Below are 25901 nucleotides of genomic sequence, written 5' to 3' on the forward strand. Positions count from 1 at the left end.
AATGCTGTAGACTGTTCAACCCTTACACTACCAGACACCATACCAAACTGAAGGAGAGGGATTTTTTCCAGCGAAAAATGCTAACGACGATATACATTTATGGTCATATATTCTTTTGAAGAATATTTTGTAACTAGCACAACAAAGGTTAAAAAATAATAAACTTAGTCTTTTACTGTGAATGAGTTTTTGATTAACGATATCTTTGGTGAAGTCAGTGACAAGATAGTCCAGCAGACTGTAGTCACTCCATCTATCCATATTCTCGAAACGAACAAAACATCGTAATAAAAATTAGAAAATAGACAAAAAACGTTACCGTCGTCGCCATTGATACGTCGTCCATGGGTGGTAGCTATGCTTTGGAGTTCGAGGCTGGTGGTGTTGCCTTGGGTGTTTTGGTTGAGGCTGGCATCAGTTTGATCTTGACCAATATAATAAAAAAAATAACAGCATTAATTGTCACAAAATTACGGAGCGGCAACTTATATTGTATGTATGCATCTTTCATACCGTGGTCTATTAAGCAAGGATGTTTTAGCAAACGGTGTGTCATACGCATCGGTATTGTTAACGGACTTTTTAAAGTCCATATATTAGCAAGAACCACACGTGATATAGGATTAACAAAAACATTACTTAAAATGCGTAACGTATATATACATTTAAATAGATAGTCATTCTAATCACTTTCTTGTTCTAACGTCATTTCGTCAAGAAGTTTGATCAGCAAAGTTAGTGTTGTAACAATCAGGTCACTTACGTCAAAATGGTGATCTCCTGATTAAATAATGTTGTGTTGTCAAAATACGTATTGCAGTCTTTATGCTTTGCAAAGGAAGGTTGCAGAATAATTAAAAATGTTAAATATCTATTCCACGCATATCCCTTTTTACATAAATTGAAAAACAAACATGCTATATTTTAAGAAACCCGGACTCAGGATATAGAATAGGTATTAAGTTGATTAAGGACCCTGCTCAATGGTCCAGTAATCGTTGTCTGGCACCGAGTGTCGCGACCTACTTTCATTTCCCTAGACACCATAGTTCATTAACTGAAAACACTTTACAGATCAAGCAACCGATTAAAATGTTACTATCAAAAACAGCATGGAATATTTGACAATTTATCTGATATGTAAAGAATAAAACATCCAAATATTATATTTATAAAAAAACTAATATGGTCTTCAAAAATGTAGCTTTCTATTAGATATTACAAAGAAACGAAATAACTTGATCAATACACGTTTTACCTAATCTAGGAAAGACTTGATTAACTGTAATGAACAATATCTCAATCCCGATTGTCAATATTAACCTTTTAGTGTATAGTAATCCTATACCAGATAAGGGGAAATATATAATAAACTTCTTCTGTATAATAAACAGTTCTGTTCTTCTATAAACGTCTGATTAGTCAAGTCTGGTCTACCTCCGTTATAATGAAACATTGACTAATTGTTCTGGTAAAGTTCGTTTCCAACATGCCTAATTGGGCGTGGAACCAAGTACTAGCTCACATGAAGCTATGCCCTTGCTTATGTGAGCTACGTACTTGTTCTAAAGTAGCAATATGTACCGGTTCACGTGCAACGTTGAGCTGACACACTTGAGACTATGTACAGGGTAACACAGAGTACTGTGATATTCTAATCATATCATATTCGACTGATTTTACCAGGCTTAATATGTGATATCCGTTTTTAATGGTAACTCAGTGGGAACCACGTCTAGCCAATCTGGTTTTTGCTCTTACGGAGTCTAATTTATATCTGAAGAGAGTAATTTAATTCAGCATTCAATTAAAAACATCTCGTTACTCGTTCAGAGGAAAATATTGTCAGACGAATGTCATAAACTAAACAATTTCCTTCGTTATACTTAAACCTCTATAGAATTCCTTTGAGGCTAATAAACTTCATCAAACAATAACTTTTGACCCTTTGAAAATAATCTGACCTAACTGACATGTATGACCTTTAAAGTTTGAAGTTCAAAGCCTATTCTTCAAAATCTTACAGGAGTTCATTTACGTGAACTGAAATGACCGTGTTGTTCTTGACTACATATGTAACACGTGATATGATTGTCTGTGTTACCTTGTTGACGTTGTCTCCGTTTCATGCCCAAGACGGCGATGACCACAACATAAACCAGGACAACTACACCGATTGACACTAAACAGATAATCAGGTTTAACTGTGTGTAAGGCTTCTGCGGAATCTCTGGAAATAAACAGACGTTGATAAAGACTTCAATGAGGATTCTTCTGATAACTCCAATAACTGATTACTTTGAGATGTTTTAAAACAACTACATCCGCAATGCTTAGATAATTATTAAACACGAAGGGAAGTTCAAATGATTCAACAGGGATAGAACAGAAAAGAAACGTTTTGAAAGAATGATACAGCTGGTGTTTAAAGCAAGTGAATATGATATTTATGATTCTATTAAAGGGACCACGGAAGCAAATCAAAAATAGATTGTGGGTTTTGCCCTTTTGGGCAGAAGATTTAATAGGAAGGTGAATGCCTCGGGGCCTGCTGGTTGGATATTTAGGTGGCAGAAGGTTCAAAAGTTGTATGGGTTGGTTGAGCAATATATATAGATGTAAAATATATAAAAAATAATTCAAAATGTTCAAAACTGCTTTTGTCTGGGGGAGTTTATTAAGTGTAAAATTTGTTGTAAATTTTGGTCAATTTTTGTTGCCGAATTCAATACAAAATGGCGGCCCCCATGTAAAAAAAGTTAAAATAGACAGAATTTTTAAATATTATATTCACAGTTGTGTGAGATGATATTCTTCAAAATGAGGGCAGGTAAACCAGTGTGGATAACCCCATTTAACCAGAACAGTGGTAAACGTTAACACTCTCGTCTATGGAAAATCATTTGGTTCCGCGGTCCCTAAATAAACAGTAAAAGTTCATGGATATTCAGAGAATAAAGGATTCACAAAAAATAACCGTTCCTTATTTCAATATCTTAGTTGAGAAAAGAAACAGTTTTAATTACACGTAAGTATTTTCCGTCTCCAAACAATGTATTTGCATCTTAACTTAACTTAAAAACATTACTTAATTCAAGATAAAAGTCGTAATATCACGATTACAAAGCCCTCACAAAGCCATAAAGGTACCATATAAGGAAAAATAGATATTTAAGATACTACAGAAGGACGAAACGTCCGTGACAGTCCCTATCGAACGTTATGTTGACTATAGCAGTCTAGGATCCTAGGACCATTGCCAAAAATGTATACTATACATTGGAAACAACTTTATACAGGCATGACAATAACCTAAATAGGCTGTCGGACACCTTAACCACTTAGCCACCGTGGCCCAAGGCGCATCAATGGACTTGCGCGGGGTTTATAAAACACGAAAATTTGATTTAGCAACATGTAGGTCAGAGCGCCATAAATAAAAACATACTGCTGTAGAAAATTGTAACTTTAAAATAAATAAAATTATAAGGATTCGACTCTCTAGCAATATATTTGTATATCGATGTATAGACCGCAAACCGAAAAAAACGCAAATACACCTATAAACAAATTGATTATCTTATCAACTCCTAAAATATATTGTAAGTAACAAAAGAGTAAATAATTATAACAAGGTACAGATATATTTACCTTCAAGGCTGATCTGGAAGAGGACAGTTAATACTTCCGGTAAAGTATTCGTGACATTAAGGTAGCACTTCTGGAAATCAGATTGCGTCGTGATCCTGACCAACCCCGTGACAGTATACATATTATCGTTGTTTTGTACCACACCAAGTGCTCTCACTTCGTCAGACCATTGAATCGTGGGCATTGGGTTGGCGATCACAGTTACATTGAGTACAACTATCTGACCCCTTTCCCCTGTTATACTAATAATGGTATTCGTAGTATTATATATCCGTGGGGCGCCTACAATAATAAAAAAAATACATAGACAATGGTACTTATAGATTCAAGCATGTTTAAGTATTATGGATATGGATATTCTTCCAATGAATACTGGTCAAAACCGAGACTATAAAATCCAAGTCTGCACCCTCGTGTAGAATTCCCATTTCCAACATAACTACAATGTACATATACATACTATACATACAGATGTACCATGTGAAAATGTACGGCATAACAGTGTTGCGCCAATTATGACTAAAAGTTAAAAGAAGACTTTCTTTTTTCTATTTTTCTTAACATATTGTTTCTGGTTAGGTAACTGAGAAAATAGAATAAAAGAATCGTTATTTTGCAAATTGTAGGCATTGCTGATAAGAGATACACAGTCTTTACTTACAACTGACTTGAAGTCCAAACTGCATTCTCGGGGCGTTGGCGGTACTTCTATTCCGAGTAACGAAGTTGTCCGCCCAGACGTCATACTTTCCCGTATGGTTGCACTGGAGGTTGTGTAATTTAATTTCATATATTCCAGTACTGACAGGTACGCCGACTACGAGCGTTGTCTGGTTACGTAACAGGGTGACGTCAGCCAGTGGGCTACTGTCAACATCAACACGGAGTTCCAAGCTGGAACCTTCTGTGTATCTGACTTCATTACTGCCAATGTGCATGTACTGGTTATCAACACCGTCCCGATACCTCAATTCCGTGATTTGGGGTGCGACTGCGGACAGAGAGAACTAACTGTATCTGAAATACAACTATACTAGCGGAAAAAAGAAACTGTGCATGCCTAAAATGTGTTATAAAAATAAATGTGTATGACGTAGAACAAGAAGGTTTTCAGGGACAATTCATTTGTTATTTATTAACAGTTGAATTTCATTTTCCACGTTACGGAATCAATAAGTTCCGCTCAGGAGTGACGTAAACACAGCAGGGGTCAATACTGAGTTCACAAAGTTAATACCACCGTTTGCCTGAATGCATGCCTGGCAACGTCGACGCATGGAGCCTATCAGACGGTTCAAGAATGCTTGTGGGATGGCATTCCAGATCTGTACTAACGCTGCAGGCAAATCAGCCAACGTCACCGGTTGATTAGGTAATGCCCGTAATATGCGCTTCATTTCATCCCGGATGTGTTCAATGGGCGACAGATCGGGGGTTAAAGAAGGCCAGGGCAACACGTCATCGTTCTGCTGGGCCAGAAAGTCCATAGCGACACGAGCTAGGTGTGGCCTTGCGTTGTCCTGCTTTGGCGTAATGTGACGTTGCTGCCCTTGCACGAATGGAACGACGTGGGTCCGGAGGATCTCGTCACGGTAACGTAGCGTGTTCAAATTCCCGCTAACAACCACCAGAGGCGTTCTCCCGTTGGCTGTGATGCCGCCCCAAATCATAACGCTGCCTCCGTCGAAAGAACGTCGTTGTACCACACACGCGTCACGGAAACGTTCTCCAACGCAACGATACACTCTGGAACGGCCGTCACTACTATCCAGGAGGACTCGCGACTCGTCCGTAAACAAAATGCCTGCCCAATCCCTTCGGGTAAATCGCAGATGCTTTCTGCACCAGTCCAGACGTAATACACGATGACGTGGCAGAAGAACTGGGCGGATTGCAGGACGTCGCGGACGGATAGCTCGTTTACGCAATCGGTTCCGTACAGTTCTCGGGCTTATTGGTAGCAACCCAGGGATTGTCCGTGCAGTCAAACTTGCCGTTTGGAAGCGATTTCTCAAATGGACAAACCGAATATGGTTGTCCTGTTGACGTGACGTCACACGTGGACGTCCCGCACGAGGGCGATCGCCGACGTGGCCAAACTGTTGATGTCGTCTCCATAAATCCCGGATTGTGTTTCGATGGACATGAAAACGTGCAAAGACAACGGCTTGGCCCATACCAGCTTGAAGCAGACCAATAATCCGGAGGCGGTCATTTTCATTGAGCCTCGGCATAGCATTAATCACAAATTTAAACGTTATAATGCTGTTTTTACTGTTCACTGGTCTTAACAGAGTGACCCAACAGTTGAAAAATAAACTTCCATTGTCGAATTCGATGGCTGGATGAGAAAAACGTGCAAACTGGCCAACGCAATCCTTTGGGGTCAGCCTCTCCCTGAGTCAAAATTCTGGTCCTTATTATCTTAAGATTATGTAAAGACATGATTTACATCCAATTACAATTTTCATGACAAATGTCATTTGAAGAGTTCGTACAAAGTGACAAAAGATATTGCATCTCCCGGCAACCTTCTTAAGTATAGATTCTGGTCCTTGCACTAGGCTGATAATTACTTCTAAAATTCATCAAAGTCCGAGAGACGTTTGTGGATGAGTCTAAAATGTATGTAATTGTTGACACATGACAGGCAACAATGGATGAAATGTCATTGTAAAAGGTCATCTGAGTAACAGGTCATCTGAACAAGAGCAGTTTGTCTGTAACTAGATAATGGTTAACAATCTTAAAGACGTTTACAATAACAATATAATCATGGTGGAACATAGCAAGTTTCAAGCCAACTAAACAGAACCTTAGATTATAAAAAGGTATAAAGCAGGACAAATTTTACACATAAAGTTCAGGGCTCAGTTAATGCGAAGGTGATTAGCCTGCTCAGGGAATAACTTGATTTGTGTATGACTTTAAAATGCAACGATTAACTGAGTTATAGATTTCCATTTAGCAAAGATTTTGGTAGAATGAAATATCATACAACAAATCCAGTTTCTACCTTCGACAAAATCAATACAGGTTGAAAATTGCTTTTTAACAGTGATTTAGCTTATCACCTTTGAATAACAGAGCCTAGATCACATATGTTTTGTACTTACAATAAACAATAACTGTTATGTTCTTTTCTAGTGTCGGTGCAGTAAAACCTGCAAATGGTGCCACTTCTACTTGACATGTATAAGTTACCTCCCTTACTCTCGGGAGTGAGGGGTCCACCAACTCTAGTTCATTACTGGAATCCCTACATGATGGAATGAATGGGATGCCTTGTCTCCGCCACTCCATTAAACAAGAAGGGTTGCAGTCGGTTCTACAGGACACAGTACCGTAGACATCTCCTCTGATCGCTGGAGATTTATCCTCATTGCTCTCTATCGTAACAAACTGTGGTCTATCTGCAAGAGAACAACTCCAAGATTTAACATATCCTCCTGTGACATAAATGTCGTCTGCTTGTGTTATAATGTTCAATAAACATGATTTTCAGGCTAAGCTTATATTTATTAAATAAAATATTTGACTTCATTTCAATATTTTGAGGCATTTCAATCTAACAACTGTTCCAAAGTTGGGTTTTTTCAACCCACCATTAGCGGCACGATGCAATGTAGTACATATGGCTATATAATCGGGACCTCAATTGTTTCAAGGTTGTCTCTTGTTAACCTGTCCCCCCAGGGGTGTGGCCTGACCCTAGAGTCACTTCCAGCTTGACGAGTATAACCAGTTATCTGTATTATGGTTACATACATGTTTGTTGTAAAAATATAGCTGATAAACATCTGATGGTTATATGTCCCACAACACATGGTTGTAAGTCCCTTATCAGATGGTTATAAGTCCTACAATACATGGTTGTATTTCCCTTATCTGATGGTTGTAGGTCAAACAACACATGGTTGCAAGTCCCGTTTCTGATGGTTGTAAGTCCTACAACACATGGTTGTATTTCCCTTATCTGATGGTGCTGACTTCTACAACACATGGTTGTGAGATCCTTATCTGACGGTTTTAAGTAATACACCACATGGTTGAAAGTTCCTTTTCTGATTGTTGTAAGTCCTACAACACATGGTTGTAAGACCCTTATCTGATGGTTGTAAGACCCTTATCTAACGGTTGTAAGTCCTACAGCACATTGTTGTATGTCCCTTATCTGATGACTGTAAGTCCTACAACACATGGTTGCAAGTCCCTTTTCTGATTGTTTTAAGTCCTACAATACATGGTTGTATTTCCCTTATCTGATGGTTGTAGGTCAAACAACACATGGTTGCAAGTCCCTTTTCTGATGGTTGTAAGTCCTACAACACATGGTTGTATATCCCTTATCTGATGGTGCTGACTCCTACAACACATGGTTGTGAGATCCTTATCTGACAGTTGTAAGTCATACAACACATGGTTGAAAGTCCCTTTTCTGATTGTTGTAAGTCCAACAACACATGGTTGTAAGGCCCTTATCTGATGGTTGTAAGTCCTACAACACATGGTTGTAAGACCCTTACCTGATGGTTGCAAGTCCTACAACTCATGGTTGTAAGGCCCTTATCTGACGGTTGTAAGTCCTACAACACATGGTTGTATTTCCCTTATCTGACGGTTCTAAGTCCTACAACTCATGGTTGTAAGACCCTTATCTGATGGTTGTAAGTCCTACAACTCATGGTTGTAAGTCCCTTACCTGATGGTTCTAAGTCCTACAACACATTGTTGTAAGACCCTTATCTGATGGTTGTAAGTCCCACAACTCATGGTTGTAATTCCCTTATCTGAATTTTGTAAGTATTACAACTCATGTTTGTTTGTCCCACATGTGGTTAGCTCTTCGTAAGATGTAAATATGCCCTTCATTTGATGGTTGTGGGTCCTACGGACAACTATTGCTGTAAGTCTAGCATCTAATGGTTGCAAGTCCCATATCTGACGACTGTAAGTCCTATATATTATGATTGTAAGTCATTTATGTGATAGTTGTGATCACTTATAATATGACCCTATTTCTAACGCACCTTGGAGTGGGATGGCGTTAGCCTCTTTTTGAGTTCAAATTAAGATATTTTACTCTCCTGTGAAAGATTAATAACTTGTCGGTAAAAATTCAACTGCACGTTTCAGAGGAGATATTATTTGAAAGATTTACAAATTTTGATCAATTTTGACCCCGTCTTTTAGGGATCAGCCTCTCCCTGAGTCAAAATTCTGGTCCTTATTATCTTAAGAATATGTAAAGACATGGTCTACATCCAAATACAATTTTCATGACATATGTCATTTGAAGATTTCGCACGAAGTGACAACTTATGATATGGCATCTCCCGGCAACCTTCTAAAGTATAGATTCTGGTCCCTACACTAGGCTGATAATTACTTCTGAAATTCATCAAGTCCGAGAGACGTTTGAGGATAAGTCTAAAATGTATATATGTTTACACATGACTGGCAACAACGGATGAAAAGTCATTCTAATAAGTCATCTGAGTAACAGGTGATCTGAACAAGAGCAATAAGTCTGTAACTAGATAATGATTAACAATATGATAGACGTATACAAGAACAATATAAGAATGTTGTTTCAAGCGAACGAGACAGAACTTAAGGAACTAGCTGTCCAGATAGATAGCTAATTTATGAAAGAATTGTCATTGCCATAAAAGTGATTAGATTATCAAAAGTTATAAACCAGGACAAACGTTAAACATAAAGTTCGGGGTTCAATTATTTGAAAGGTGATTTGCCTGCTCAGTAATTAGCACAATTTGTCTTTAACATTAAAATGCAACGATTAACTGAGTTATAAAGATTTCCATCCGATAAAGATTTTGGTAGAATAAAATATCATGCAAAGAATCCAGTTTTTTACATTGTATATCGATAAAATTATTACAGGTTGAAATTTGTTTTACAGTTATTTAGCTTTTCACCTTTGAATAACTGATACCAGATCACATATGTTGTGTACTTACAATAAACAATAACTGTTATGTTCTTTTCTAGTGTCGGTGTGGTAAAACCTGCAGATGGTGCCACTTGTACTTGACAAGCATAAGTTACCTCCCTTACTCTCGGGAGTGAGGCGTCCACCAACTCTAGTTCATTACTGGAATCCCTACGTGATGGAATGAATGGGATGCCTTGTCTCCGCCACTCCATTAAACAAGCAGGGTTGCAGTCGGTTCTACAGACCACAGGACCGTAGACATCTCCTCTGATCACTGAAGATTTACCCTCAGTGCTCTCTATCGTAATAAACTGTGGTCCATCTGCAAGTGAACCAGTCCAATATTTAACTTATGTTCCTTTGATATAAATTGCATCTGTTTGTGTTACAATGTTCAATGAACATGATTTTCAAGCTAAGCTTAGATTTATTAAATGAAAAAGTTTTTCTTCATTTCAGTATTTTGAGGCATTCCAATCTAACAACTGTTCTGAAATTGTTTTTTTCAACCCCCTTTAACGGCGCGATGCATTGCAGTTTATATGGCTATATAATCGGGACCTCAACTGTGTCAAGGTTGCCTCTTGTTAACCTGTCCCCAGGGGTGTTGCCTGACCCTAGAGTCACTTCCAGATACCTAATTGTTTTTTGTCTTTTTATTGTGTAAATGGTTACGATGTTGGGATATGATATTAACCACTTATGACCCAGCTATAACCCTGGAAGTAAGTCTGCAAGGGTGGGGCAAGACCCTTTGATCATCCCGGTAGCATGTGTGCATTCGTCTAAATTGTAAAAGGATGAGGACATCCACTGTTTCAAAGTTTTGACCCTATAACTATGTGGCTATTTGGTCAGAAGTTTTGTATTACCCCTCACCCCCTGATTGGACAGTCCCTTCCTTTTGTACAATTTTGAATTTCCACCATCTGATAACGCTTTCAATTAAATACGGCTGGTATCGATTACTAAGCTCATGTTTGGTTTGCCCATAATCCCCCTTGGGGTTAGGGTATGGGGGATATCAGTCCCGACAATTGTACAACTTTGAATGCCAACTACCTGATGAATGATTTCATTTAAATTTGATAAAATTTAAATTATCTTCAATAAACGAAGAAGTCGTTTGAAGAAATTATTGACGCACAGATGCCATTCATTTTGTTTTTAACGTAAATATGAGGATACACACTACATATTTTAAATCATTCAAAATATTTTCGAATGTGCGTCTCTGCGTATCATAGATTATGGCACATCAACTATTTATTTTAAAAAAGTATGTATTTTCTTAGGTATTATACTTATGATATGTTTTATCTTGGTTTAAACTACAAACCACATACAAAAGTACATGGCTATGCGTGAGTTTCATGTCATGGTGTCTCCATCAAACACTCTAAATAGTTATCAAAGCATATCATTTTCTTGTTATACTATTTAACTGGTCCTATTATGGTGTACTTACAGCGTGGTGTTAGCGTGAATGCTCCACTTTCCTCTGAGGTCAATCCACTTACTCCCTGTCCTGTCTCGTGAGCCACACATGCGTAGACATTATATTTGTCTCTGAATCGTACGGCATTGATAGTGAGACTTGAATCATTGACTGAGAATCTGGCATGGTTTAATGCACTACCATTCAATTTCCAGGAGGCTGTTAAAACCAGTCCATGATTGTCCGGTTGACTTCGAGAAGCTGAAGAGCATACCAATCTCACTGATGTGTTGAGAACAGGCGAAGAATTTGAAAGGGTAATGTTTGGCCGAGTGGGTGTGTCTGACAACAAATTGATCATGATTACATTTTGTTTATGCTTGTAGACAGTGATATCATTATATACAATCGACAGTAATTGACTATACACTAAATTATCTTAAATGGCAGTTGTACATATGTATTAGTAGTATGAAAGTGTGAATAAAAAGCGCTGCTTGTAGACAGTGATATCATTATATAAAATCGATAGTAATTGACTATACACTAAATTATCTTACATGGCAGTTGTACATATGTATTAGTAGTATGAAAGTGTGAATAAAAAACGCAAAATGAATACTGTTTACCAGGACATTTTAATCCACTTAAAATTTCCACCTTTTCACCCGCCGTAACGAGGACGAATTTGTCATTATAGCAAATCTTTGTGAACATATATACATAGCAATTAAATGCAAAGAAGGAAATTGAAAACTGCGTGAATATGAACATTACCGGCGTTGGGCGAAAGTTTGATTCTGCGAAAATTTCCCGGTACATAGTACTAATTCATACTATGTGATGATATTATGTCTGAAAATATTCTCTTTTCTGACTGACTTTTCTTTATCAAAATATTTTAGTAAATTCTAATTCGTTAATCTTTGTTTGAATATAACAATATTAGGTCTTAGGTATTTTGTTTGAGGGCGGTATGGGAGCGTTCCCTTTATTAACGCCATGGTGGAATAAATCCTTACCAATATTTTCTGGCTCCGCTCTGAAATGTCCTTAAGTCTAAGTTTGTAGTTATTACAACTCAAAGTACCAAGTAGCTGACATGCTCCAGGATTTACCAATAGCTGTCCTTTAAGTATCAAAAAGTATTACTTATCTGTAACCAACAACGAATTTTCTCCACATATAAAGTAAGTTTGACTCACCAGTTACTACTAACATTTGCCCTCCAAGGATTATATTTCCACTCTGTTGCATGGTGTAGTAGTACCCAGCATGCTCTGTTTTCAGGCGATCAAAGGTCAGTTCTGTTTTTGTTGACGTCACTCTGACTGTTACACCATACTCAGTTCTATTGTTACCACCAATGTTATCATTGTCGAAGAAAGCGAAAAGTGTCCGACCGTTAAATATAATGGATGATAGACCACCAGGGGGCTTTGGAAGCATCAGTTGTGTCCCTGTACTTCTTTGTCTATATATGGCAGTTGCTGTAATACAAGAAACAAGATAACAGTGTGGCCCTTAGATATTATAAAAACACTTCAAATTTGTTTTCATTTGAACTACACAATAGTACATGTATGTGAAACTTTAAATAACCTAATATTTTATACGGTCATTACTTTGTACTTTCATATCACACATTTCCTTATCCCTCGTTTCTTAATACCGGGCCAACAAGTGTGATTGATATAAGTTGTTTAATAACGGGCATTATCGGCCAATCGCGACAAATATACGGAAAGTACAGGAAAATGAGAGTGAATTGGTTCTATGCTATATGAAAGCTTCAAAAACGTTCGCCCCTCCGGTCGTACGGGCTCGCAAAAACGGCAACATGCATTGATGTTCTTTTTTCGCATAAACAATATGTTCAGAAAAAATTCTACATTTTTTTACAAGTCGATAATACTGATAAAAAAATCCTTCGATGTCCTACATATAATTTTGATGTTTTAATTTTTCTCGAACTGAATTTTTTTTCAATGTAATACATGCGCTTTCTCATTTGTCCTTAGCTTCAAAATATCACCAGTTGATACTGATAAGTCTGTATATACAGACCAGGCATACGCTTTTTGCCTTAAAAAATGCCGAATTGGCGTTCACAACATGTTGTGACGCGATTGTGACGTCAATACGCGTCAATACGCGTCATTATAAATTGTCGACAATACATTCACTAAAGTCAACTCGAATTTTCTGCAGGTATACCACATTATTTATAATATTTTACTTAAGCATGTGCTTAGCCCTACAGTTCAGTGTGTTTTTTTTTATTTTTTTGTTCATGTATATATTTCTTTTCTATGAAATCAACCAACAAAGATCCAGTCTAATTTAGGGATGTAAACAGAATTGAGGGTATTGTGGTATTTGCAGCTCTTACTGCAAGTCATGGCTCCTTTCATAATATTTCCTAAGATCACTGATCGTTCTATCTGTAACATAAAACACTTCTCTTTAGTTTCTCCACTCCCCCCTGCAGGTTGAAGGTACCGTAGGTGTAACAATACAGATTGAGTATAGGGACTTGTATAGACTTATATGATACATATTAGCTAGAAATACGTGTATATATAGGTATTTTTAGCTAATTTTATCATATAAGTCTATACAAGCCCCTGTGGGTTGAGCTTACCAGAGTATATTCCAATACAGAAGGAAAATATTGTCGCAATATAATTTCATAGGCAAAAATGGTATTTTTTTCTGATAATCGGGCTTAATGGGTGTCAAAATGCTGTCATTAAATCTGAGATCATTTGTGTGAAACATTTGTATTGAATTGTATGCTAGTAATAGCCTGGATTATGGTTATTAGCATATCTATTTGACTGTTAGAACATGTTGCGATTCAGCAATATTTTATTATCGGCTTCGCAATGTGATAGATACATGTACGATATGGCCTGTGTTTTGCGATATACTGGTTTTCCGATACATTTTTACACCCCTATAGTCTATACATGCTTTAATAAACCATGATCACACAAAATATCCCAATTAAGCATTGTAAGATAGCTGATATTTTATCATTTATGGATTCATTTTGAGCAATATAAAAAGTTTATTAAGCAAAACTGCATATTTATGCGTGTTTTTTAATCATTGATTAATTCTTATGCTTTCCGGTCGAACTTCCGGTACTTTTTGTGTCAGTTTACAGACGATGGCCAAACGTCTAAAATATCTTTGTGTTGTGTCCAGCAGGTCACGTAGTAACGAAATATAGCTTGACAAAATGTCTGCGCGGAAATATATAACGTTCGGAAACCAACAAATTAATTTTACTGAGAATTATCAACTGATAATACGGAGTTAATTAAACACCAGTACAATCCCAGTACAAACTAGTGATAGGGATTGGAAATTCCTTAATTATCAACCTTAAGTTTTGGTGAAAATGATTTGCTCCAATATGCATTTTCAGTTCTCTTATATCATTTTTTTTCCATTTTAACAGATGAAATATCTCAACCTGGCACTTTGGCATGTTTGAATGTGGAAGGCCTTGCAATTGAGATGCAGAAGGCCGGGGAATGTCACAGAAATGAAAAAAAAATGAAATTATTTGCAGCGTTTGTGATTTATGTTCATAAAACATGGAACATTTTCTTCAAGTAAATCAACCACATGCTTTCTTATTATATCCTAGTAGGTTGGCATGGTTACCTAAGCAGCATGTATGCATACCTGGTCATTGTTAGACTATTTTGATTGACAGGTGGAAATATGTCCGTTGTAGCTTGGTCAATGATTTATTATACTGAAAATAATCATACAGGAGATTGGGTGACTTTCATGTCATTTTGACATATTTCTAGTTTCTTAATTAACTTATTTAAAAATATATTTTACTGACCCAGATATCTCTCTCTCTTTCTCCTATTTTGCTTTCTTTTCTCCGACCACTCCTGATATTTTTGGTCTTGAGCAAATATTAACAACTTTGAGGATCTTAGCAGTGCATCTTACTGGGGAGGACATTCATGCGAAAATAATGGCGGGAAAAGTATAATTTTAGATTACTAAAATCGAGACTTTTTTGGGGGGAGGGTAGAAAGAAAAACATGACTTTACTTCTTTCTAGTTTTGCAAACTTTCTTTAAACCGAAATGCTACTTATTGATGTCATACGTGTAACACACCGACACCTTCACATGATGGTATAGATAAAAGCGTAGCATTGAGACTCGTATTGCTATGATATAGAGATTTCTTAGAATATCAATTCGGTGCAGACTCGTCCTATGACACCGTGGCAGGTTCGGCTCATGCCATACACGGGAAGCTGTTAAATTAATGGGAGGATATAACGTTGCATACTTTATAACGTTATAATTATGCTTATTCTAGTGTGGGCGGAACTTACCACAGACATCATGTCCGAACGTACAATAAGGCGGTGCACATAAGGCCATACAATCTTCCGACAATAAAGAGTTAAATAACTCTTCAAATACGTTTGCCATTTTGTTATAGTTTTATGAAGGGCATAGGTTTCTCTGCCGATTTTAACAAATGCTGTCCAGAACGGGTTTAATGAAAATAGGCCAAACCTGCCCCTGTCTACCAGATATTGGACATTATATATGTAGAATAGTACCTCAATTGAATTATGAAAGGATTAGATTCTAACTAGTCTACTGACTGTGCATATGAAACAGTTAAATTATGCAGAAAACTGTATTATCATGTGTGCCCGCTGACTAGGACTCAACTATTTCAAATTAAATTTCAAATCCTACAATATTTGTATTATGTAAACTTTATATATTATACATCAATTATGAAACAAGTTATTTTAACTGACTTTAACGACTCTGGTTGCCCTGGATGATAGCGCTTAGGGGTCTTAATGTGGTAGAAAAACGGACTACTCGACGAAAACCCACTTGGTCGGGCAAGTGACCCCATACCATTTCGAGTCCGATCGGGAAATCGAACCGCCTTGTTGAAAAGCAAGTGCGTTATTCACTGCGCCACCCGACCACCAAATATTATAATTTAAAAAAAACCAACATATTTCTATTGCTATTATTGTTTGGTTTTCTTTTATCGGCTTGAAGTTTACAAAGGATTTTTTTGGAGACAGTGAAAGATATATCTGACCAATTACACATGTTTTTCTTATTTTACGCTGGTCAATTATTCATCATAGAAATAATGAACAAAACATTTCAATGAAGGGAAGTGTTTCACGGTATCTATGCCAAACAAAATCCTACATTGACCTTGTGCCTTTGTTACAATCCACACAAAGAGGGCATTTTGAAAGGAGCGTTTTGTTTGCACATTCAATGTAACAATAGACGTACCTTGGTATATTTCTTTAAGTCGAAAAAGTCTCAATGTGATAAGTATATTACTTTTTATCAAATATTCTTGACACTTACTAATGTGTATATACCCATGCTGACATGTGGATAACATATATCAAATTCATCCCAATTGGTACTTTTACTTTGTACGAGTTTAGATTCGGAACAAGTTTACTTTTGTACTACTGGGGTTACACTTACTTTATAGATGACCTACATAACCTTGGCGTTATCCTAAAGGCGTGATAGGGTATGGCTGTTGTCGACAGTACGACAGTATAATCCAGGCTACCCCTGAAGGATTGGGATCGAACACACCTGCTGTTACCAACTGCATGTGTATCGTGAGAGGTGAATAATTTGGAAACCACCTGCATAATTGGGGTTTATTTTTTGTGCCTTGTGTTTCGGGACACAAAAGCGACCAAACAAATCCATATTGCACCCATTGCAATATTTCGGATCTTAATATTTTTCTTTACCTCTAGCTTCCTTTTTATTTCCAAGCGCCTTGCGAGGTAATAACTCACTTATGACTTTAATGTTGAACGTTACCCAGGCAAGGAAGGAAATGGGTTCTGTCCCCATACTGGGACATACTAAAGTCCTTAAAAATCCTTCGCAATTTTCTTCGTTAAGATTAAAAGGATTGCAGGGCAAATAGATTTTTGTTGTATGTAATAATGATAAATAAGCAAAATGTCAAAACTCTGATACAAATTCTGACGGTATTGGTTTGCTGTGTTGGTTTGCATTCAGTCAAACCTGGGCTCCCATTCATGAAACCGTTGTCATACTCGAATTCTGTGTTCATGCTCATATTCTTGTCACGTTGATAACTTAAGCACACAATTCATTTTGTTGAATATTTTGGAAAAATATATAAAGAGACTTCAAACCGAATAATATGTTAAATGATGACACCGGACCTTTTGAACGTTATGTATGGTTTAAATGCATTGAAAGAAAGTTGCCTTGAGCACAGCACAGAATCGATGCTTGAGCATGCGTACAGTTTCATAAATGCAGTCCATTGGTATGGACTGTTGTATCGAACCAAACATTCGTCTTCAGCCGAACGTTCCATATCTTGTAATTAATTAATTAATGTAGCCAGATTATCAAGTCCTATTTTTTTTTATTTCCTACGTGACTTTTACTCATAGCTGAGGAATGTTGCTGTATGACGTATCATTGGTCAGCCGGACATACAGGGTTGCTGCATGTATTTGTAGAACTCTAAATCACTGATGTCATCATGTATTGTCAATAGTACACGCCTACACTGCAGAGTTGAGTTGGAATGTCACAACCTCGATTATCCAGGGGTAATGCTCACTTTCGCTCTCTGCATCCCTAGAATATGTCATCGCAAAATTGAAGGCACGCAGCTAGCTATTTCATTGGTCTGAGGTAAATATCTAAAACCAATTGATAGGCTGAAATATGTCCTTTGGAAATTAACGAGTAGCGACACCCGACTTCAAAGCCACTCAATTCTACCAATACGCGACCGACAAATTATTTTGATGTACAACGAAGCAAAAACAATAGTCTCCTCGTCTCATCCACAAGGTGGTACACACTGAGTTTTGGCTTTGGCATATCACAGGCGTGAGGAGGGCGAACGTGAGTCTAACCCCCGGAGGATGGAGGATGGAGGATGGAAAACCATACAGTACAAGACTAGTTTGTTAGTTTGTAACGATATAAGGTAATGTGACGTTTCCTCTATTGGTTCACTTTTGACTTTCCCCCCATGATACATATAGATGATATAACAGGAGTGTTCTTGTAATATTGAGTTTATCAAACGAGTTTATTAATTTCATATGAAATGAATAAACGAACACGAGTGTTAGATTTTATTTATTATATAATTCGAGAAACACATCGGCATAACTGTTCTCAATACGTCTCTTCTATATAGCGACTGACGAAAGGACGCATTACATGCATTATGTTTGGATCTCGCTGCGCCCACAAAAAATAGTTCCAGACACTTCTCCCCGAGAAACATTTATACGAACAAACAATTATTTAGGTTTCTTTTTATCAATCAAAGTTTTAATAATTATCATAACATGAACAATTATTTTTTATACTAAAACCATTCAACGAATTGAAGTTGAAGAAAATAGCAGTGACGTCACATTTTGGCACAACGGCGCGTCCATTGACAAGGTAAAGGTCGTCACAATACACGTTGAAATCGGCACTTTTTAAAAGTTAACAGGGACTAGGAGTGATTGTCACTTTCTATAGAAAACGCGTTTCTTGGGAGAGGGATCTTAATGATTGTGAACCTCGATGATTTCGCGTGTCAGAATATATACTGTGGAATCCGCCATGACACTGGAACACTTACAAAGATGACCGGTTACACGTGGTCGCCATTGTTTGTGTGTGTGTGTCAGAGAAGTTAAAGTGGAAATTTGAACATGCAGCTGTTGAATTTGTGTGAAGTTAACACTCGTGCTCATGTTATATTTAGTTTAATAAACTCGTATATTAATTGATGTCCTTCACAGTGACCCTGCCTCTGACATCAATGCAAACAGTATATCCGGTAACTAAGTCAGCCATTTTGTTTACCAACGTCGAATTTCTACCGCGATGTCAAGACTCATTTGCATGTTTTTGTACATTGCTATATCATTTTTATTGAACGACAATATTGCACGGAAATAGTCCGGGTTATTTTATTCCAAATCACAGTTATGGGATATTTCTTGATTTGTCAAAGACGGCCAATGGTGATGCATTTTTAGCTCACCTACCCGAAGGGCAAGTGAGCTTATGCCATGGCGCAGCGTCCATCGTCCGTCCGTCAACTTTTCCTTTAAAACGCCACTTGTCCTGAACAGCTTAGTGGAATTTAACTAAATCTGGTTTGGAGCATCCTTGGGCCAAGATGACTCAATTTTGTATAAATGGTGGGTGTGACCTCCCTAAGGGCAGAGGGGCGGGGCCCAATAGGGGAAATAGAGGTAAAACCTTTGAAATCCTGCCTCTAACGTAGAGATTAAGGGATTTTATATTAGTTTAGTCTGGAGCATCTTTGGGCCAATGTGACTCAATTTTGTATAAATGGTGGGTGTGTCTCCCCAGGGGGCAAAGGGGCGGGGCCCAATAGGGATAATTGAGAAAAAACGTTTAAAATCCTTCTTCTACCGTAGGGGATTTATTCTAATTTAGTCTGGATCATCCTTGGGCCAAGGGAACTCAATTTTGTATAAGCAGTGAGTGTGTTCCCTCAGGGGGCAGAAGGGCGGGGCCCAATAGTGAAAATATTAGCAAACCTTTAAAATCCTTCTTCTACCAAAGAGATTAAGGGATTTCTTCCCAATACTGCCTCGAGGATCCTTGGGCAAAAGAGACTCAATTTCGTATAAACAGTGAGTGTGGTCCCCCAAGGGGGCAGAAGGGCGGGACCCAATAGGGGAAATAGAGGTAAACTTTTAAAATCCTTCTTCTACCATAGGGATTAAGGGATTTCTTCCCAGTATGGTCTGGAGGATCCTTGGGCAAAGGGGACTCAGTTTTGTATGTGTGACCCCCCCTGGGGGCAGAAGGGCGTGGCCCAATATATTCTTTTTTCAAAATATTTCTTCTTCTGTAGGAATAACAGGATTTTGCCCAAAATTTGGTATGAAGCATCATTGGGTGAAGGGGAATCAATTTTGTATAAACAGTTTGTCTGAGCCGCCTGGGGGAAGAGAGGCGGGCCCAATAAGGGATATAGAGGAATAGCTTTTATATCCTATTATTTTCCTTTGGGATAAAGGTATTTTGACCAAATTTGAATAGTAGCATCTTATTTGAAAGTGAAATCAATTTTGTATAATTGGAGGGTTAAACCCGCTGGGTGCAGAGGGGCAGGGCCAAATAGGTGAAATAGGAAAATAGCATTAAACATGTCTATATGAATACTCCTTCAACACGGCTCCTGCTCTGGATTGTCAATGACTGGGCAAGCACACACAGTGGTGGTGTGTATGGCCATTTTAGTGCTGCCCAGTTATAATTGTTATCTGGAGTAGGAGTGGTGATGGAGGACTAGTTGGTGTTACAAATTATTCAAGTGATATTTAATATTTCCTGTATTGAATGAAGGTTCCAGTTTTTGATATTAATATATGTTGCAAAATTTATAAAATTTGATTATTTACAAAAGCAGCATACACATATGGCTTTTTGAAACATATTTTATATATACTGGTTACTATGTAAAGAAAAAATAACAAAAAAACAGTTGTTTTACCTTATTTTTTTATTTATTTTTTTATTTTTATTTTGCTTAGTTCAGAGATAGATAGAGACTATTAAGTACTAAGTATTAAGTACTAATTAATGTTCCAAGCCAGTGATAATATCAATGTCTAAATTATAATTATGTTATTGTTTGAAATGTATGTAACCCAAGGGGAAGGGCTTGTTTAGGCATAGCCTGTTGCCCAATTCCCATTGAATCATTTGATTTAATAAAATATTTTGAAATGAAATGAGTAAGATAGGTGAGAGGAATGAAAAGGTATGAGTCCGGAATGAGAGTGTGGGGTGAATGATTATGTATAATGTAATGTAATTACATGTTGTAGGCTTCCCTTCGCTGGAATAAATCCTATTATTATTATAAAGAGAAGTAATATTATAACTTCAATATTGTCTACATAAAGATAAGGAGGGTTGTAAAAATATCTGATAAGCCATGTTAACAACTAAATATTGAATCAATGAAAAGACAAACAAAATATTTCAGATTCTTATCATATTTCTTAACATTTTCTTCTGGTTGGTAGGTATGGATTATTAGAAGTTATTTCTAGTTCTAGTCATCGAAATGTCACATAGAAAATGTTATTGGTTGTGTAAAAAAAGAAGTTCTCATAAGATTCTTATCATTTATAGCCGTGAGGGGACACAATTCCAGATTGTCATACATTAAAATGTACTTCATAGCAAGGCAGGGGACACTACTCCTGATTGTCATACATAAAAAGTCTGATGACAAACATCCTGATTATTTATAAATAATTATAAATAAAAATTCCATTGCAAGGTACTTACGAGTGGTGATGGTGGTCTGAGATGTAACTCTGGTTGTAGCTGATATAATTGTGGTCAGTTCGAAGCTGTATGTTGTTGCCGGTCTGGTGTTGTTGTACTGGTAAACACAGTGATCCGTTGATACATAGCCATATTCACCTGTCTCCAGGACTGCGACGGAATACCCATCACTTCTCCCCGGTGTGGTAGGAGGATCCCATGAAACCCTGATTGTGCCATCAGCCACGTACACAGATGTAAGGTTGCTAGGCAGATAGCGTTGTGCTGAGAAACAAAATACATGGGAAAATGTATAGGTCAGTATAACGGTTCATGTCTTATAAACGAAAGGTACAAGTCATTATAAAATGACTATTGAGATATGATAAGTTTATTTATGGTACAGGTTCATTTCTGATTTTATCTACACCAGTTTCCAAATAGTACATTATTTTTTTAAATTACAAAGGCATACTGAGATATGTTACCAAATCCCGTTATTAATTAATGTTATATTTATAATTAGATAAAAGTTCTTGTTAGGCCCAAGGATTATCTAGACTATTGGTTTGTTGCCGTAACTACGCTTCCGAGCTGGTTGTTTATGTTTGGTGCCGTCAGTAAACTCTCGAGTAGGTTGTTTATGGTTGGTGGCGTCAGTAAACTCTCGGGTATGTTGTTTATATTTGGAACCGTCACTACGCTCTCGAGTAGGTTGTTTATGTTTGGTGCCGTCAGTAAACTCTCGAGTAGGGTGTTTATGTTTGGTGCCGTTAGTAAACTCTCGAGTAGGTTGTTTATGGTTGCTGGCGTCAGTAAACTCTCGGGGATGTTGTTTATGTTTGGTGCCATCAGTAAACTCTCGGGTATTTTGTTTATATTTGGAACCGTCACTACGCTCTCCAGTAGGTTGTTTATGTTTGGGGCCGTCAGTAAACTCTCGAGTACGTTGTTTATGTTTGGTGCCATCAGTAAACTCTCGAGTAGGTTGTTTATGTTTGGTGCCGTCAGTAAACTCCCGAGTAGGTTGTTTATGTTTGGTGCCGTCAGTAAACTCTCAGGTAGGCTGTTTATGTTTGGTGCCGTTACTAAGCTCTCGGGAAGGTTGTTTATGTTGGGGGCTGTCACTACACTCTCGGGAAGGATGTTTATGTTTGTCCCGTCACTACGCTCTCTGGTAGGTTTATGTTTGGTGCCGTCACTACGCTCTCTGGTAGGTTTATGTTTGTCCCGTCACTACGCTCTCTGGTAGGTTTATGTTTGGTGCCGTCACTACGCTCTCTGGTAGGTTTATGTTTGGTGCCGTTGCCATGTCCTCGGATATGCTGTTTATGTTTGTTGCCATAACTTCGCTCTCTGGTAGGTTGTTTATGTTTGGTGCCGTCACTACGCTCTCGGGTCGATTATTAATGAAGGATTAACTTTCTATTGAGTTTAGGTTATCGGGTGATAGCTACAATGGAACTCGGGTAAACTAAACTAAATAGAAAGTTAATCATTATATACAAAATAAAATGTTTACATAAAACGCGTTCTTTTAACAGGAATATATCCCGCGGGAGGATAACAAGCATTCTAAAATTTAAATTTCTAAGCAATTTAAAATTTTGATTTTAACTTTAATCATTACAAAACCAAGTTCGTGTGCTGTAATCTAACTATCAGTATTTAGGCAGGCAATTGGCATGTAGGTCATGTATATTTATCCAACCCGTCCTGTGATTACCATTATCTACTAGCCTTATCGAGTGCAGTTGAAAATATTACGGCAAAATTGCCGTATGTCAAAATTGAATTTAATATCGTATTTCTGGGTATTGTTTACACTATGTCATCAAAGCAAACGTTTGTGAATGAACATAATACGGTAAAAAAACACAAAATCCATCGGGCGCTGTTAACAACGTGACGTCATCGGAATGTATAAATTTCAACAATGTATGTATACATTTCAACAATGTATCTTTTGCATGAATTATACACTGAAGGAGTTGTACAAATCTGATATCCCCGGTAATTCTGTTTACTTCCTAAAATAGCAATGGAACCCCCGGGTTGTTTGTATCACTACGCAAACGAGAATGACTGTCGTTATCGTGTGATAATGACAATAACCTCAACAAAGGTTATTGAGTCAATTACACTTGAAATGATAATATTGTTTAGTGACGTTTCTTCGTTCTCGGGGAGGTTGTTTATGTTTGGCGCCGTTACTACGTTCTCGTCTAGGTTGTTTATGTTAAGTGCCGTCACTACGCTCTTGCGTATGTTGTTTATGTTTGTTGCCGTCACTACGCTCTCGGTTATGTTGTTAATGTTTGGTGACGTCACTACGCTCTAGGATAGTTTTGTTCCATATATGAACACTCGCAGTGAAAATGGTCCTTGCCGGCTGTGGAAAGGTATTTTTAGAGTTTCCTCCCCTGTTGTTCCTGTCTGTCATATCTTCCCATTGCTTTAGAATGTTGTTGGCTCCCCGGTCGTACATGTTTAACGTGCCGTTCGTGGTCATGTATCACTCAAGCATACCCCCTCCAATACGTCGGTATGCCAATGTTGGTATCTTAAGTTTGGCTGATATGTAAAGCCCTTCTTTCCTGGTAATCTTTTCTTTTACCTTCCATGTACTTCTTTCAACTTATCTATCTCCATGTGTCTAAACGGTGACCAGCCAGACCTGGCAAAGCCCAAGTGAACCATAACGAGTGGTCCAGATGTTAAAATGATATCAAGGGAGAAGGAAACACTAAGCGTAGAGATATATGCAAACTCCTACATTTCATATGATTAAATAACTTTTTTTTTGTAGTTTTGCTCATTTGTATGGCTTCTGTATTTTGCTTTTGTTTCTAAAAAGTTTGTTTCTCCAAAGAGACAAAATTAAAAAACATGACGTGGTGTCACACCACGTGAAAATACTTCATACTATTGTAGAAGTACGGGTTGTTAGGGTGTGTTTGGGCCTATACTGGTATGTATGTGTGCCTGCAAGTTACTATCAGTGTGGGCATGTGGATCAGTGATTGTGTGAGGGCGTGAATGAATTGAAAGCTGTATTAAATACTTTGTGCCTGTTATTTATGTATTACTGTCGCTGGGATGTGTGACTGTCACTCGTGTCGTCCATGTTGTTTATTTACTTTCCTATTTCCGTCACTGTCCAGAAGCCAGACCTTAGCTGATTGGCTCACGACTCCAACGTGTTAGCTTGGCTGTCATTGGCTGCCGGTTAATATAAACACGGCAATACACGTGCAAATCTTCAGTTATGTAGTAGCTCTGAGAGCTGAATCTAACTCGTCTGTCTTGTCTGTCCTGCTCTTAACGGGTCTGTTTCTATAAGGTGGGTGTTTGAATGTGCAACGTTACTTGTGTTTGTGTATGTCCCGGGCGAAGCCAAGTAGCTGACCCGCTATGTTAATTATGTGTCCCAGCGGTGGCCGTAGGTAAGGGCCCTCGTCGTGTTCTTGTGTACATGTTTGTTTACTTCTATCTTCTGTAATAAAGTCTATTAAATGTTATTTGGGACTTGTTCATTTGTACGCTAGGAACCACGTGGTACCCTAGACTAGAACCTGGGTTGACTTATACGATGACTGAGGTCACTTCTCCTACACTATGAACATTTTCAGAACAAACGGGGGTTTAGAGTGTTGAAACCACACCAGATACAGAAGAAAGACAGATATTCACGTATCATCCTGGTTTGCATAAACTATCAAATACAAAACAGATTCTATTCATACATCATACACAGGTCAAGAACATGTTCAGCGTTTCACTAGTATTATAATCATTAATATTAACCTAGGAAATATCAGAACATTCATCCCATCGCATTTTTGGTGGGTTTTTTTACAGGAAGTTCCAAACATTATTTGCCATGATAAATATATGTTTTGTTTGCAAAACTATTTCTACATCCCTAGAACAACACAATAAAGTTTATACTTACCACCATTAAATGACGCCAAACACACAAACAATAAAATCAACAGCGCTTTGTAATCCTCCATCTTCCTGTGCATTTTATAAAACTTCAGATGATTGTGCAAAACAAGGAAGTATAAAGTTTTCATAACTGTCGTAACAGTTCAAAGTTCACAACCAGACTCCCAGATGATGTCAGCACTAGTTTGTAGTATGAATAAGGAAATTGATTAGTTCTTAGGATGGTAAAGAAACTTCATTTCACTCTTCTTTTCTTCTAAATACAAATATTTTTCAGTGATGGAGGGATTCTACACCGACCGAGTTGTATCCCTCCTTTCGGAAGTTCTACACAGACTATCTACAATATCCTCTATTCATAATATTATTTGATGGTATTAGCTATTTACCGCGCACTTCCGAAGCTGTATCAATAAGGATAACGTTTTGTAAAAAATACTTTTAAAACAACAGTTTAGTTATTACACTATAGGTTCCTTATAATATATAGTTATGCATCACTTTTAGCCTAGAGATAATTCATTTT

The 25901-nt window shown here is 37.5% G+C and overlaps 1 protein-coding gene across 5 annotated transcripts in view; it reads right to left on the bottom strand.

Moving 5' to 3' along the window:
• LOC110452381 overlaps window positions 1-25467 on the bottom strand; it is a 46670-nt gene extending 21203 nt beyond the window's left edge. For all 5 annotated transcript variants that reach the window (XR_002463183.1, XR_002463182.1, XR_002463181.1 and 2 more), the window contains exons 1-10: window positions 25380-25467; window positions 21446-21709; window positions 12254-12538; window positions 11079-11390; window positions 9636-9932; window positions 6768-7064; window positions 4313-4642; window positions 3652-3933; window positions 2105-2230; window positions 320-424 (exon numbers count right to left, since the gene is read on the bottom strand). Coding sequence is in view for 1 of the 5 variants with exons in the window: in XM_021500863.1 (XP_021356538.1) it covers window positions 320-424; window positions 2105-2230; window positions 3652-3933; window positions 4313-4642; window positions 6768-7064; window positions 9636-9932; window positions 11079-11390; window positions 12254-12538; window positions 21446-21709; window positions 25380-25452 (2371 nt within the window). In the remaining 4 variants the exon portion in view is untranslated. The remainder of the gene's footprint in view (window positions 1-319; window positions 425-2104; window positions 2231-3651; window positions 3934-4312; window positions 4643-6767; window positions 7065-9635; window positions 9933-11078; window positions 11391-12253; window positions 12539-21445; window positions 21710-25379) is intronic.
• Window positions 25468-25901: the final 434 nt, after the last annotated feature.

The sequence above is a fragment of the Mizuhopecten yessoensis genome, unplaced genomic scaffold, assembly GCF_002113885.1.
Source record: "Mizuhopecten yessoensis strain PY_sf001 unplaced genomic scaffold, ASM211388v2 scaffold6647, whole genome shotgun sequence".
Taxonomy (NCBI): Eukaryota; Metazoa; Mollusca; class Bivalvia; order Pectinida; family Pectinidae; genus Mizuhopecten; species Mizuhopecten yessoensis.